The sequence below is a fragment of the Tursiops truncatus genome, chromosome X (genome assembly GCF_011762595.2).
Source record: "Tursiops truncatus isolate mTurTru1 chromosome X, mTurTru1.mat.Y, whole genome shotgun sequence".
NCBI classification, from domain to species: Eukaryota; Metazoa; Chordata; class Mammalia; order Artiodactyla; family Delphinidae; genus Tursiops; species Tursiops truncatus.
This window is the reverse complement of record NC_047055.1, coordinates 116726926-116741803: the sequence shown is the minus strand read 5'-3', so window position 1 is coordinate 116741803 and position 14878 is coordinate 116726926. Positions and strand designations below refer to the sequence as shown.

Below are 14878 nucleotides of genomic sequence, written 5' to 3'. Positions count from 1 at the left end.
TCAGTAGTTGTGGCGCACAGGCTTAGCTGCTCCGCGGCACGTGGGATCCTCCCGGACCAGGGCTCAAACCCATGTCCCCTGCATTGGCAGGCGGACTCCTAACCACTGCGCCACCAGGGAAGCCCAAGCTGCTTCACTTTGATGAAAGGAGCAATATTCTGGCCATTCTAGCTAATTTGTGGGAAACAGGAAAAAGAAACAATCCTCGGGGAATCAAAAAAGATTACATACATTCTTGTAAAACATACTCGCCTTTCTCTCAAAGGTTATTTTTTTAAATTAGATTTTGATGCTATGATACTTAATGCTGCATAGCCTTTCTATGGACGTTTTTGGGAAATGATTCAATATTATGATAAAGACAATATTTAAAGACTTTCTTTTAGTTTGTCATGGAATTGTAGAGTTGATTATACACTGGGGTGGAGGGGAGTGGTGAAAACCCTTAGTGGTTGGCAGCTTCTCATCTGACCCTCCATCACGCCCACCTCCTGGTGTTCACACCCTGTATAGTCCCCTCCTCTGCTTGTGGGCTGGACCTAGTGACCCGAATGTTATGAAGAGAACACAGCAAGAGCGATGGGGTGGCACTGCCACGATTAGGTTAACAAAGACTGATTTCCATCTTGCTGGCAATCACCAACTCTCGCTGGCACTCTTTTGCCTTCTCAGCTTGCAGGCTTGGATGAAGCAAGCCATCATGTTGGAAAGGCCCACATGGCAGGGAACTGAGGGTGGCCTCTACCTAACCGCCAGTGTGAAGCTGGGACCCTCAGTCCAACAGCCTGTCTGGAACTGAATCTTGCCAACAACCTCTGAGTGAACTTGGAGGCACATTCGGCCCCAACTGAACCTTGGGATGCTGCCCGTGACCCAAGATGACACCTTGACTGCAGCCTCCGGAGAGACCCTGAAGGAGAGATACCAGTTGAGGCTATGTCTGCAATTCTGACCCACCGAAACTGTGCGATAAAAAATGTTGTCTGAAGCAGCTAAGTTTTGGGGTAATGTGTTACACAGTGATAGATAAACTCTTCTCCATTTTTACCCCATCTTCAAAAATTTGTAAATGGTCTCTGCCCAGATTCTGAATTCCCATATATGTGAACGTGTTTCTACCAGAAGGGATAGAGAGAACTTCTATCTGGAGGATACAGATAAAACATTATTGTTGCAGATCTGACGCTAGTCTCTAAATTATTCTCTTAAAACATCTTTTCCACAGCCTTCTTCCTTTTCCGCCCATTAATCTCAGATTTCCTCATATGATGCTTTCTTCAATCACTGAAAACACAAAATACGTTTGGCTGGCTGAAAAGCACTGCATATACTATACAATTTACCTAAACTCTGTTTTTTCATCATAAAATCTACTAGTCCAAGAAACCGCTTAAAATGCCTGATTATGAATATTTATATACAGAGTCTGAAGGTTGTAAACATGGGAGATAAATTACCCAGTTAGGTACTATTTAATTCACTATTATTCATCATAAATCCTTGAAAAAACAAGTACTCAAGTTATAAAAACATTCCTTGCTTAAAATGCTATTTAAATGTTGCTTTCTATTTTCTTTTTTATAAAACTAAGTTTTCAAAGTCAGAACATTGTGTGGAACTATGACCAATGACACCGAGCAAAGGCTTCGTATCTCTACTGTCATTACTACTGCCCAGCAGGACTGTTCTTCCTCAGGGAATTACCCTGAAATCCATGAGGGAGAGTTAGAGCAAATTATAATTGGGATACCACACCGATTTAATTATTTGCTGCTTCTAACTCACTAAGTAACTTTAGATGATTCCCCCCCCCCCCCCCCACGTAACAAGAGACATTTCAGAGTTGGCAAATTCCATATTATTTATGTTTTTTAAAAATATTTTTAAAAACTTTTTATGGTTTCCTTCTTAGAAAATGTCAATTTCGACATGAATGACTTTTTAAAATCACCTCCTCTTGGTTTTATGGTAATGCTTCTCTATCTCCATCTTCACAGAGCATCTCCAGGCTTGCCTCAGGCCTTCAAACACGTAATCTGGTTAAGGCCCTGAATCTCCAGATGAGGTCTGATCCCTTTACTTTCATGAAGTCCGTGCTCATTCACCACACAGAAACAACTAGAGCTTCAGACCTCTGGCTAAATTGGGTTCTAGGCCATGGTTCCAACCATCTCAACTCATTTAGACACAGTCATACAGACGCACACCAAGCACCCTCTTCACTCCCGGACTCTGGTGCTGCTAAGGTATCGATCCCACCTAGGCACAGCCTTCCCCGCAGCCAACAATATCGTCCTTTTACAAACGGAAGAAAATAAAGGTAACTCTACAGAGAAAGAAAAGAATAATTTTGGCTGAGCAGTCAATTTAAATTATGCAATAGCTACAATCCGATACCAGGTAATCATATGTTCATCAAATCTAAAAGGCTAAATCATCAATGCCACGGTGGTTTCTTGTGCTGTTTTGACACATCATCAAAAAAGTTAAATGCCTAATTGGAGGCCGCACAACTGTATTTGGCAAGCATGTCATTCATCATAGGACAGTACATACAGACAATAGTTTGCTTGTAAACATCCTCCAAACCTTACTACGGAAGAGTCATTCTCTTTATTTCAAATCATGTTATTTTCTACTCCAGCGTCTGGATTCTTTTGTCTAGAGAATTTCCCCCTCCGTTATTCTCCTAGTAATACCAATATGCATTATTCCAACTCAGCTTTTAAATTCTACTTTTCATTTTTACTTTAAAAAAAATCACAGAATTTTGAAGCCATAAAAAAGCTATACCTAATCTATTGGTTTTTATCCATGTATGTATGGCCGTAGAATGCTCCTTATTAATGAATACCCAGGTTGTTTTATTTTTTAAGTAAACTCAATTTTTTTTTTTTCTATTAAGAACAGGCTTTCTGGGTTCCTTTTGCCCTCACATCTCTGAGTTAAATATATTTCCATATTGGGAAGTGTTATGTGGTGTTGAATTTTTGATCTCAAAATCATATTGGGTATATTTCTCTGTGGAGTAAACCCAGGAAACCAGGACTCTCCGGTAACACTGAAGCTATGAAACCAAAGACCCCCTTGTTTTTTTCTCCCAGACACGTGCCCGCCCTACTCAAACTTTTACAAGAAGTTGGCGCATTTGTTACTATCTGATAAAGAGGAAGAATTGGCCTCCGCACGCACACACCTACCTTTTAGCGTCTCAATGTCATAGAAAGTGGCCGCAAACCTGGTGGACCGATGGGATGCTGAGCGAGAGTCCGCGCTGGTGAGACTTTTGAGCTTCAGTCGGCATCTCCACAGCTTCCAGTCCTCGAAGTGGGTGATCTGCAGTAGTTCCTCCAAACCCGAAGCCGCCCTAATCTGCTGCTCAGATCGTTCTAACATTGACCGGGATGCCCGCTTAAAGCGAAACAAAACAAAAAAACTGGCTTACAGGCAACTTACTCAAGTTCTAGTTTGTCTTGATAATATTCATTGCTAACACTTACAAATGTAAGTAGAGCTAAGAAGAAACTAGATTATTCAAATGGACACCAGTACCTAGGAAAAATGACATCTAGTAGTTTTGATTCACATTCTGTTCATTTATGATTGATGGAATGACTTATTCCCCCTGGGTTCTCAGAACACTTAAAGACAGTATCGTAGTGGGTTGAATGGTGGACATTTAAATGACATGTCCACGTCCTAACCCCCAGAACCTGCAAAGATGACTTTTTTTTCGGAAAAGGATCTTTGTAGATGTAATGAAGTTAAAAGGATCCTGAGATGAGGTCATCCTGGATTATCTGGGTGGACCTTAAATACAAAGATAAGCATCCTTATAAAAGACAGGCGAGGGAAGACACTGACACAGAGGAGAAGGATTTGTGAAGCCAGAGGCAGAGACTAAGGTAACGCAGCCACAAGCCAGGGGTCGCCTGAAGCCACCAGAAGCTGGAAGACTCAAGGAATGATTCTTTCCAAGAGCCGATGGAGGGAGGATGGCCCTGCTGACACCTTGATTTTGCAACTGGATTCCAGAACCGCGAGAGAATAAATTTCTGTTGTCTTCGCCATCAAGTCTGTGGTAGTTCAGTATGGCAGCCACAGGAAACTAATATAGATTTTTAAATCACACTACTTTGTGCAGGAGCCAATGACAATTGTTTTCATCTGTTATTTGGGACACTGACCCACAAAGTCTTGGGGACCCTGCCTACAGTCACACAAGAAGGAAAGATTTTAAGAACCTGATAATCTGAATTTGCTGACTTCTAACCCTCTGAACTTTTTTTTTCCTTTTTAAACCTGTTTACTATTCCAAACACATGATTTTTTTTTCTGAAAAAATACACTTCTAGAGCTTATGTTGAAAACTTCCTTCCCACACAGTTGCATGAACTGTACTGACTGATACAACCCATGGATTTATGAGGAAAAAAAAGACTTGGCTGATAAAAGATTTTCAGTATGCAGTCGAATTGTTCAAAATTAGGGACTTGGTTACATAATGATATATGCATACAATGAATACTATGATACAATGATCGTCAAAACCAATGATGCAGATGTATACTGGACAGAAGGAATTGAGTCCTCCCTGGAATGTGCTGGAGAGACAATAATGTAGTCTGTCTATGGTTAGGGACGTGGATTTTCTCCTGCTGAGCCTGTGGTTACTGAGTTTACGTTCTGCTGTGTGGTTTGCATACGCATGCTGAGGACTTTTTGTTTTTAGAGCTGGGGTGAGGGAAGGGAGAGAGGGAAGAAACAGTGTAGCTGCAGGACGGTGCTGAGACAGGAAGGTGGAGCGAGAGGTGAATGTCAGCTGACAGGGGGAGGGGCAGAGGGGGAAAACGGAGATGCGCAAATGGGACTTCCATCTGGACACTGGGTGGTGTGATGTACATCCTCCTCCACTGCCCCTCAAAAACTTTAGTTAAAATCTGTATCATTTAGCAGTGTTTTGGGAGTGGGTTTTTTTTTTTTCTTCCTTTAAAATTTGTATTGGAGTATAGTTGCTTTACAGTGTTGTGCTAGTTTCTGCTGTACAGCAAAGTGAATCAGGTATACGTATACATATATCCCCTCCTTTTTGGATTTCCTTCCTATTTAGGTCACCACAGAGCACTGAGTAGAGTTCCCTGTGCTATACAGCAGGTTCTCATGAGTCATCTGTTTTATACATGGTAGTGTATGTATGTCAATCCCAATCTCCCAATTCATCCCAACCCCCTCTTTCTCTCCTTGGTATCCATACGCTTGTTCTCTACATCTGTGTCTCTATTACTGCTTTGCAAATAAGTTCATCTATATCATTTTTCTAGATTCCACATATATTGTTAATATACGATACTTGTTTTTCTCTTTCTGACTTACTTCACTCTATATGACAGTCTCCAGGTCCATCCATGTCTCTGCAAATGGCACAATTTCATTCCTTTTTATGGCTGAGTAATATTCCATTGTATACATGTACATCTTCTTTATCCATTCCTCTGTTGGGGATTTTTTTTTTAAGCTATGATGATGGATACCGAGAGTTGTCCAAAAGTGGGTGTTCAAAAGAGCAAGTGTGGTCCCAGTCATGTATGATACAGTTATATGTCTTTAAAAATTATGTGTGTGTAATGTACATTATATATACATATATATAATTAACTATGGTTGATCATATATATCAAATTAAATATATACGTAATATCTGGAGGAATATACATGAAAATATAAACAATGGTTAATTTTCTAGATCAACGGTTGTCAAACTACAGCCCCCTGGCATAATTTAGTCTGCTGCCTGCCTGTCTTTATAAATAAAGTTTTACTGGAACACAGCCATGTCCATTTACTTACATATTGTCCACAGCTGCTTTTATTCTAGAATGGGAGAGTTGAGAAGTTGCAATAGAGACTTTCATAGCAGTTTCAATCTGAAGCCACCTGTCCTTTTCTGGAACAATTCCTTAATGCTCTCCGTTGTTGTATTTTTCATTATTCCATGTATTATATTGTCTCTATTCTCTTCTTTGAAACATTTATCAGACATGTATTGGAGCCTTTTAATGACCTTACATGTGCTTTCTTATTTATCTATTTTTTCCTCTTCATGTTTTTAACGTGACAGGTAATTTAATTGGTTTCTCTTCCCAATCACCAATTCTCCAATTGTGTGAGTCTAGAGTTTAAGTTTTTAATTTCAATGACCACATTTCTAATGTCAAATATTTCTACTTTATTCTCCTTCCCGTCTGCTTTTTGTTTCATTTCTGTACGTTTTTCCTAATTTGTCATTTTTGTTTTATGAATATTAGTCCTTTATCTCTTTGAGGGTTGTAAATAGACTTAAGTATTCAAATTGTTTTATATTTTAACTTCATATATATGAGTTCTTTCCCGATTATTCATTTTATTGGCTGTCTTTCTCAGTAATCATTGCCTCTACGTGCTTTGGAATTTTGTTTAGTAGTTCATCTTCATCGGGGGATTCGTTTTTTCTTTCTTCATTTAAAGGTCTGTGGGGCTTCCCTGGTGGCGCAGTGGTTGAGAGTCCGCCTGCCGATGCAGGGGACACGGGTTTGGGACGCGGGTTCGTGCCCCGGTCCAGGAGGATCCCACATGCCGCAGAGCGGCTGGGCCCGTGAGCCATGGCCGCTGAGCCTGCACGTCCGGAGCCTGTGCTCCGCAGCGGGAGAGGCCGCGGCAGTGAGAGGCCTGCGTACCACACACACACAAAAAAAGGTCTGTGGTTGCGTCCCCTGACACTCAGGGCCCTGGGTCCAGAATCTTACTGAGTGCTTATGACTCAGGGGTCAGCTCAGTTCAAGCCCTGCCTCGTCCTCTGGCTCATGTTAAGCAGTTTCATAGACGACACGGCTCCAGGCAGCCAAGAGCAGTAACTGTTCCTCTTTCATGGATCTGCTGGACTGCACTCATGGAGCCCATTACCCACTGGAACTCAACTTGTGGTGGCCTCCACCTTCCAGAACAGTCCATCAGTTCTGTAGCTTCAGCTTCATGGTTTTTTTAAAATTTATTTTTCTTGAGATACAGTTGACAGCGTGGTGTAAGTTTAAGGTATACGACATGTTGATTTCTTCAGCTTCATGTTTTTGGTACCATTTCTGCAAACGTTTGCCATTTGCAGATGTTTACCATCCTGTGATAAATTTTACATTTTATCGATCATTGCTACGGACTATAAACCATCTCAAAACATGAATGTAGACGGTCATCTTGCTTGGAAGTCCAGATGTGAATGTGAATGTGTGTGTGTACATGTGTGCATGTTTTAATAAAGGTGGGGAAATCTTGAACATGTTTATGACCTGAAGGAAAGAACCAACAGAGAGGAAGAAACAGAACATATGCATGAGAAAGCAGGGACCTAGAGGGGTTGGTGTGACATAAGTTCCAGAGACAGGTGGACAGAAGATGAATGAATGAGAGGGTCTGGAAGAGGAGGCTCATAGAGATGATGCGGGTCTGTAGATCGCAGGACTGCTTGGGACCTATGATTTCTCACTTCTTTGAGAAGCTGGAATCAAGGCAATTTTCTGGGAGCAAGGGCTGGAGGAAGCTTGAAGAGCATAGACAGGGTTTGGGGAACAGGCACTGAATCTCAGGAGCGTGCCACAGCTGCTTCATCTAAGAAATCCGGGGATGAAATTGAATAACTGCCGATCTCTCCAGTGACTCAAATTCAATGATGTGCCAACAAGGCTCGTTTTTCAATAGTTTCTCTTTTCATGATTATTCATTCCCTCTTCTAATTGGACGCCACGACTACTTCATATTCAATCCACTCTGCGAAATAAAATTTTGTTACAACACTGCTTCCCCATCAAAATAATGAAAACAATCAAATGGCTTTTTATACGTTTTAAAAATTGTACTCTACTGAGAGGATTTTTATTGAGGCAAATCCATAAATACGGAATGATGAGGCTTCATAGCTCTTACAGGTTTCAATTCAATCTGAGAAATATTCTTACACTATCCAACCATGAGAGCTCAGAGGGAAAAAAACCTCTGGATTGAATTTAAGCCATTGAATGGCTCATACGACTTACCTCATCATAAAAAATGAAGTGTTTACTGAAGTACAAGTTATTTAAGCATACTTTAAGCCTCATAATTTAAAACCTAGTTTGAAATAACTGAGAAATTGCAGTTTATTTTGCTCTTACAAGTGGAGGTATTGAAAATTCGGAATAAGCAGAGACCTGACAACCAATTCATCCCGGGGTGGGCGTATGTTTACAAAGGGTCAAGAATAACTGTTTGTTTCCAAGAGGCTTTCTGCACTAGTTGATTTCTGTATAATTAACTTTATCTACTTGAGCAAGACGAACATTAAAATTAGAAAGCGTAAGTATAGGCCCCAGTACATATTTAAACCATGGATTTCAACGGTTTTAACTACCAAACGTTTGCCAAGTAAGTTGCTCCTAATTTCTTCCTATATTCTAATGGAAGTGCTAATCAAAACTAAGATAATTAGAAAGCACTCAGCAAAAGGAAGTGAGGCATGGTTACCAGATCTCTGCTTTTTGTTACAGCAACATCTTTTTATGTGTCTGTGGTAATGAATCCAAGACTGTTAGTAATTTCCCTCCTAAATAACAAATCATTCTCTGACGTCTTGACTGCCACAAGCCAGTTTCCAAATTGTGAGGTTGAAGGTCTTTGTAACAAGATTTTGCCATTATTTCAATGCATACTGCTTCCTGAGGTACAGAATGAAGGGTAGCCACTTTCTCTTTTGTTAATTTCTAAGTTCACATGGTGTTCTCCCCGAGGAAGCGTGAGCATCTCCATAGCTCAGGCCCAGACAGTCATCTACACCAAGTGTGACTAAGATATTTGGAAAGGTATGGTGGCTGGGTTTGGAGGAGGAATTTGCAAGTATCCACGCTGTGGGGAAATCAAAGGCCTTCTGTACTCCTAATAATTTGAGCTCTCAATTTGAATGCCCTCTTCCTCCAAAAAATATCTAGTCAAGGAACATATTCAAAGAGTGAACAAAGGCATAATTTGGGGATATCAAGGAGCCTCACTGAAGAAAACAGCAGGAGGTTGGCTTTGGTGGCGGCACAGAGCAGGTTTGAGAGTGGGAGGGCTGACAAATAAGACTTGGAAAAGAGGTTGGTGCAGTGAGGTACCACTCGACATCCACTAGGATGGCCACAGTCAAGAAGACACCACCAAGTGTTGATGGGACTGTGAAATGGTGCTGTCACTTTGGCAAAGAGTTCAGCAGTTCTTTAGAAAGTTAAACATAAACTCACCAAACAGTCAACCGATTCCACTCCTAAGGATTACCCAAGAGACAGAAAATCGATTATTGGCTGCCCGGGGCTCGGAGTGGGAATGAAGGTTAATTGTGAAAGGGCACAAGGGATCTTATACGGAAGATGGCTGCACCACTCAGTAGGTTTACTAAACACCACTGAATTTTACTTCCAACAGGTGAATGGGCAAATTTTACAGTATGTAACTTGTATGACAATGTAGTTGTTTAAAACAAAAAAGAGGAAGGATTGGAAGCTTAAAGGCCAGGCTACTTATTTCGGAGGCAATGAAAAATATCAGAGAGTTGAACAATGGGATGTCACTGGACACCCATTTCATTGGTTTGCTCTTTTGTTCATTTCTTTTTTTTTTTTTTTAAATTTTTTTTTTTTGATGATGAGAAACAATGCCGTATTTTTTTTTTTTTTTTTTTTTATTTTCCTTTGCGGTGCGGGCCACTGTTGTGGCCTCTCCCGTCGCGGAGCACAGGCTCCGGACGCGCAGGCCCAGCGGCCATGGCTCACGGTCCCAGCCGCTCTGCGGCATGTGGGATCCTCCCGGACCGGGGCACGAACCCGTGTGCCCTGCATCGGCAGGCGGACTCCCAACCACTGCGCCACCAGGGAAGCCCCTGTTCATTTCTTTTTTAAAAAAAAAAATTTATTTATTTATTTTTGGCTGAGTTGGGGCTTCGTTGCTGTGCGCAGGCTTCCTCTAGTTGCGGCGGGTGGGGGCTACTCTTCGTTACGGCTTCCCATCGTGGTGGCTTCTCTTGTTGTGGAGCACAGGCTCTAGGCACGCGGGCTCAGTAGTTGTGGCACATGGGCTTCAGTAGTTGTGGCTCGCGGGCTCTAGAACGCAGGCTCAGTAGTTGTGGCGTGTGGGCTTAGCTGCTCCATGGCATGTGGGATCTTCCCGGACCAGGGCCCGAACCCGTGTCCCCTGCATTGGCAGGCGGATTCTTAACCACTGCGCCACCAGGGAAGCCCTGTTCATTTCTTCTTGCTTTGGCCTTAGTCCATGCTGTTCCCTCTGCTGGGAATGCCCTCTACTCTGTCTAGCTAAGCCTTTCTCAGCCAGGTGTTACCTGCATAGGGAAGCCTCCCCCACTACTCCCACCCTTGCCTAGGTCTGATCTGTCAGTCACATGGATTCCAAGCTCCCCACCCTTCTCCCCAGCGCTTATCACCACTGACGCTAATGAATTATTTGTGTCATTACTTACTAAATGCTTGTCTTCCCCACTGGGTCCTTCAGGACCACTGGAGTAGTAATGATATGTTTTATTCAGATAGCAGTAGTAAGAGCTATGAATTAGGAGGTTGGGATTAACAACATATACACACTACTATATATAAAATAGATAACCAACAAGGACCTACCGTATAGCACAGGGAACTCTACTCAATATTTTGTAATAACCTATAAAGGAAAAGAATTTTTAAAAGAATATATATATACATAGGGACTTCCCTGGTGGTCCGGTAGCTAAGGCTCCACGCTCCCAATGCAGGGGGCCCGGGTTTGATCCCTGGTCAGGGAACTAGATGCCACAGGCCACAACCAAGAGTTCGCACACCACAGCTGAGATTCCGCACGCCGCAATGAAGAGCCTGTGTGCTGCAACCAACACCCGGTGCAGCCAAACGAATAAATAAGTAAATAAATATTTTAAAATAAATAAGTAAATAACTTAAAGAAAGAATATATATACACATATATGTATATATATAACTGGATCACTTTGCTGTACACCTGAAACTAACACATTATAAATCAACTATACTTAAATTAAAAAAATAGTAAGAGCTAAATATTTATTAAATGTAAGAATAAATAGATTCATCAAATGCTATAGAAAATTTAACCCTGAGATTATTCACTTATTCAAACTGCATCACTTACTTTTCAAGGATCTTCCTCTGAGTATCCTCCTTCCAGGTCCAAATGAAATGCCACTTTTTCCATGAAGCTTTCTATGAAGTCCCTAACTTAGACTATATTTTTAATGAGCACATTGCAGTTCCCTTACTATACTGTGATCTCCTTGAGGGTAGATCCTCCTAGAGGGTCAGGCTCACCTTTTTACATAATAAGTACTTAATGCATATCTGAAGAAGGAATTTATGAGTAATAAATTAACACATACACGCATTTGAAAAGGAGTGATCAGGGCCAGGTTTGTGCGGTCTCTTTAATCTTTTGTATAGAGCGATGCTTCTCAAAACTTCCTGTGCATACCAATCACCTGGCAATCTTGCCAGGATGCAGATGCTGATGGAGTAGGTTTGGGGTGAGACCTGGGATGGCGCATTTTTAACAAGCACCCAGGTGATGGTGATACTGCTGGTTGGCTGGCCACACTTTGAGAAGGGTTTGTAGCAGAGGTTCTCAACCTTGGCCTCACCTTGAACCTGCCTGGGAAGAAGCCTCACAGAGACACTGATGCTTGGATCCCATCCTCAGAGATTCTCATTTTCTGGTTCTGGGCTACAGCTTTGCCACGAGGATTGTGAAAAACTTCGTAAGTGGTTGCTAGTCTTAGGAGAAGCTGGGTGAGAGACATACAGGCTATTCTCTCCGCTTGCTTTGCAACTTTTCTGTAAATCTAAAATTATTTCAAAATAAAAAGTTTCTTTAAAAAATCTATATACACTACCAAATGTAAGGTAGATAGCTAGTGGGAAGCAGCCGCATAGCACAGGGAGATCAGCTCGGTGCTTTGTGACCACCTAGAGGGGTGGGATAGGGAGGGTAGGAGGGAGGGAGACGCCAGAGGGAAGAGATATGGGAACATATGTATATGTATAACTGATTCACTTTGTTATAAAGCAGAAACTAACACACCATTGTAAAGCAATTATACTCCAATAAAGATGTAAAAAAAAATCTTTCCAAGCGATTTGAATGAGAAACACTCATCTTGGGAATGGTGCATGCTGGTTTAAGTTCAAAAGGCCGGACTGAGTGCCTGAGCCCCGTACAAGCCCACTGAGTGGGGAATAAATGGTAGATGTAAGCTGAGAAATAGTCTTATTCTTTAAACCCCTCTGAGTTATACCGCGGATTCAAAACACTTGGATGAGTATCTTGCTGAACTGGATTTTCTAAGCCTTTTCTTAACTCAAGTCACCGGACTGACTGTTTGTGGCCCACTTCCCAATCTGTATGACTTTTTCAAGATTGAAGACCAACAAAACTGTTTTCCAGGCTAAACAGCACGAGGAGAGCAGCTGCCTTATGTGAGACCATCCTAGATGACAGGAAAAAAATTCCCAAGGAGCCAAAACAACCCACTTCTCCCAAACAGAATTAAAGATAATAGGTACTGCTTTAACTTACTGGGACTTAATTGGGAAGAGTAAATTCTAATCCTTTCACACGGCAGTCTAGAAAATATGTGAAGGCACACAGAAATTAGGACAGAAACACAAGGCCAAGGGGAAGGGGCGTGGCTTAGGAGTACATGGCTCAGATCCATCCTGCCTCTGAGCTGTTAGAAGTTACGAGTTGCAAAAAGCTGTTCTTGGGTCATTCAAGTCCTTTGCCCTTAAGAATCCTCCTGCTCTAGACATGAAAAAGGAGACCAGCTTTGCAAAATTCCCCACTGGACCTCTCGAGAACTGTGGGTCGATGTTTCCAAGCCTTTCAAAACTGATGATTCTATTCTGTCAAACTGTTGGCAATGTGTCTTCAGGAAGTTTAGTGATAAGGGGGTGGGGTGAAGAGAATTTGTATATCTGGAAGATCCAGAAGCTTCGGCGTGTGCTGTGGACGGAACACATTTCACACAACGTTCCCTAGATTTGCTTAGGGATTTACAAGTGTTGCCTGGGGAACCAGTCCTCTGATTACTGGGCCCTGGAGTTCAGGAAACCAGTCAGCAATTTGTTTCCCTTTGCAGTGGGTCTAGGGAGTGGATCATGTTGCAAGACAAATAATTCCATGCTCCCTCTACCTCTTAGCAACTTCTGTTTCACTGGAAATGCATTTTGCATTTCATCTTTAGCTGGATGTTTAAGGCTGAGCCCAAACCACCAACTTTTCCCTGGTTTGGGATCCAAGTTGTACCGCCACGTTCCCAGCTGTCCACAGATACCGTTCCCCCACCCCTGCTTCCCCTTTCTCACTCTCCCACCTGTCAAGGAACCCACGCAGGCCATGTTAGACTCACGAGGCCAAACTGAAGTTTTGTGCCTTTGCCTCTTGTGACTCTCAAGTGGAAATTACATCCCCCGAAAGGAAGCTTTGCCCGATACTGGAAACCACTCTGTGGTCTGGACAGACGGCTGATTGGCGCGGGAAGAGCATGGATGAGAATTGTCCAAAACTGGTTTTGAATGGTAGAGCATTCTGGGAAATGTGTTGGCGGTTTCTTATAAAGTTCAACAGACGCTCCCCACGTGACCCAGCAGTCCCACTTCTGAGAGTTTACCCTTGATAAGCAAGGACGTAGGTTCATTCGAAAACCTTGACGTGAATGTTTCTATCAATACTAGCTTTCTTCGTAAGAACTAAAAACCTGGAAACAACTGTCACGTCATTCAATATATGAATGGTTGCTTAGGCAAACCGTGCCACGTCCATCCCATGGAATACAACTCAGCCGTCAAAAGGAATGAATGCCTGGTATGCACAGCAACTTGGGTGGATCTCAAAGGCATAGGGAGTGAAAGAAGCCAATCTCAAAAGGTTACTGACTGTATGATTCCATTAATAACATTCTCGAAAAACCAGAAAGATAGTGATGGAGAACAGAGCAGAGGTTGCCAGAGGCTGGGAGGAGGGTGTGACTATAAATGGGTAGCAGAAAGGAATGTTTTTTCTGTATCCTGATTATGCTGGTGGTTACAGAAATCTCTGTGCTAAAATTCACAGAACTGCACATCAAATGGGAAAAATGATAATTTTACCGTATAGTACCTTTAAAAAAATAAAGTAAGCTGGCTTTGAATCCAGGCACTGCTCCCTTTTAGCTATTTGACTGTGGGCCAATTATTTAATTTCCTTAAGCCATGGTATCCTCATTTCAGAAGGCACTGCTAACAATACCTCATAGAGCTGCTGTGGAGATGACCCAAGGTCATACATGGGAACGGGTCAGATATAGGGGAGGCATTCAATAATGTTCATTTCCTTTCTTTCCTCTCTCAGGGGTGGAGCATCTGGTCCTGGGTTGGGGTTTAGAGGTGCTTTACGGCTTTGATTTCCCTTAGCAACCAGAAAGGTGAGTTTGAAAAGAGCAAGATAGGACACCTCCAACCACAGTAAATAAAAGTTAATGAGAAAACCTTTTCCAGGGTAAATCAAGGACAAACTTTCTCTTTTTCTTCTTTCTTTTTCTTAACATTTCTTGGAGGTATTTTCAGATGAAAGGCCAATTTTAAAGTGTCTACCCAAGCTTTACATACGTCTTTATAGGTGGGTGAGGGAAAAGCACCCACTTCTTCAACCTTTGTGTTTTGTCATTAGGGTCCAGCCATCCCCAGAACAGATGGTACCTAATAGTATGGGCCGTACCAACTGAGGGCAGGGAGGAGAACACACGTTGCTGATGATGATTCACATGGAGCCAACCGAAGGCCTGGTCCTA

General features: G+C 42.2%; 1 protein-coding gene across 1 annotated transcript in view; it reads right to left on the bottom strand.

Moving 5' to 3' along the window:
* The window catches only part of VEGFD (vascular endothelial growth factor D), a 37096-nt gene that overhangs the window by 13307 nt on the left and 8911 nt on the right, over positions 1–14878 (bottom strand). Inside the window, exon 2 of the mRNA XM_019925612.3 lies at positions 3201–3411. Within this exon, the coding sequence (XP_019781171.1) occupies positions 3201–3411 (211 nt within the window). The remainder of the gene's footprint in view (positions 1–3200; positions 3412–14878) is intronic.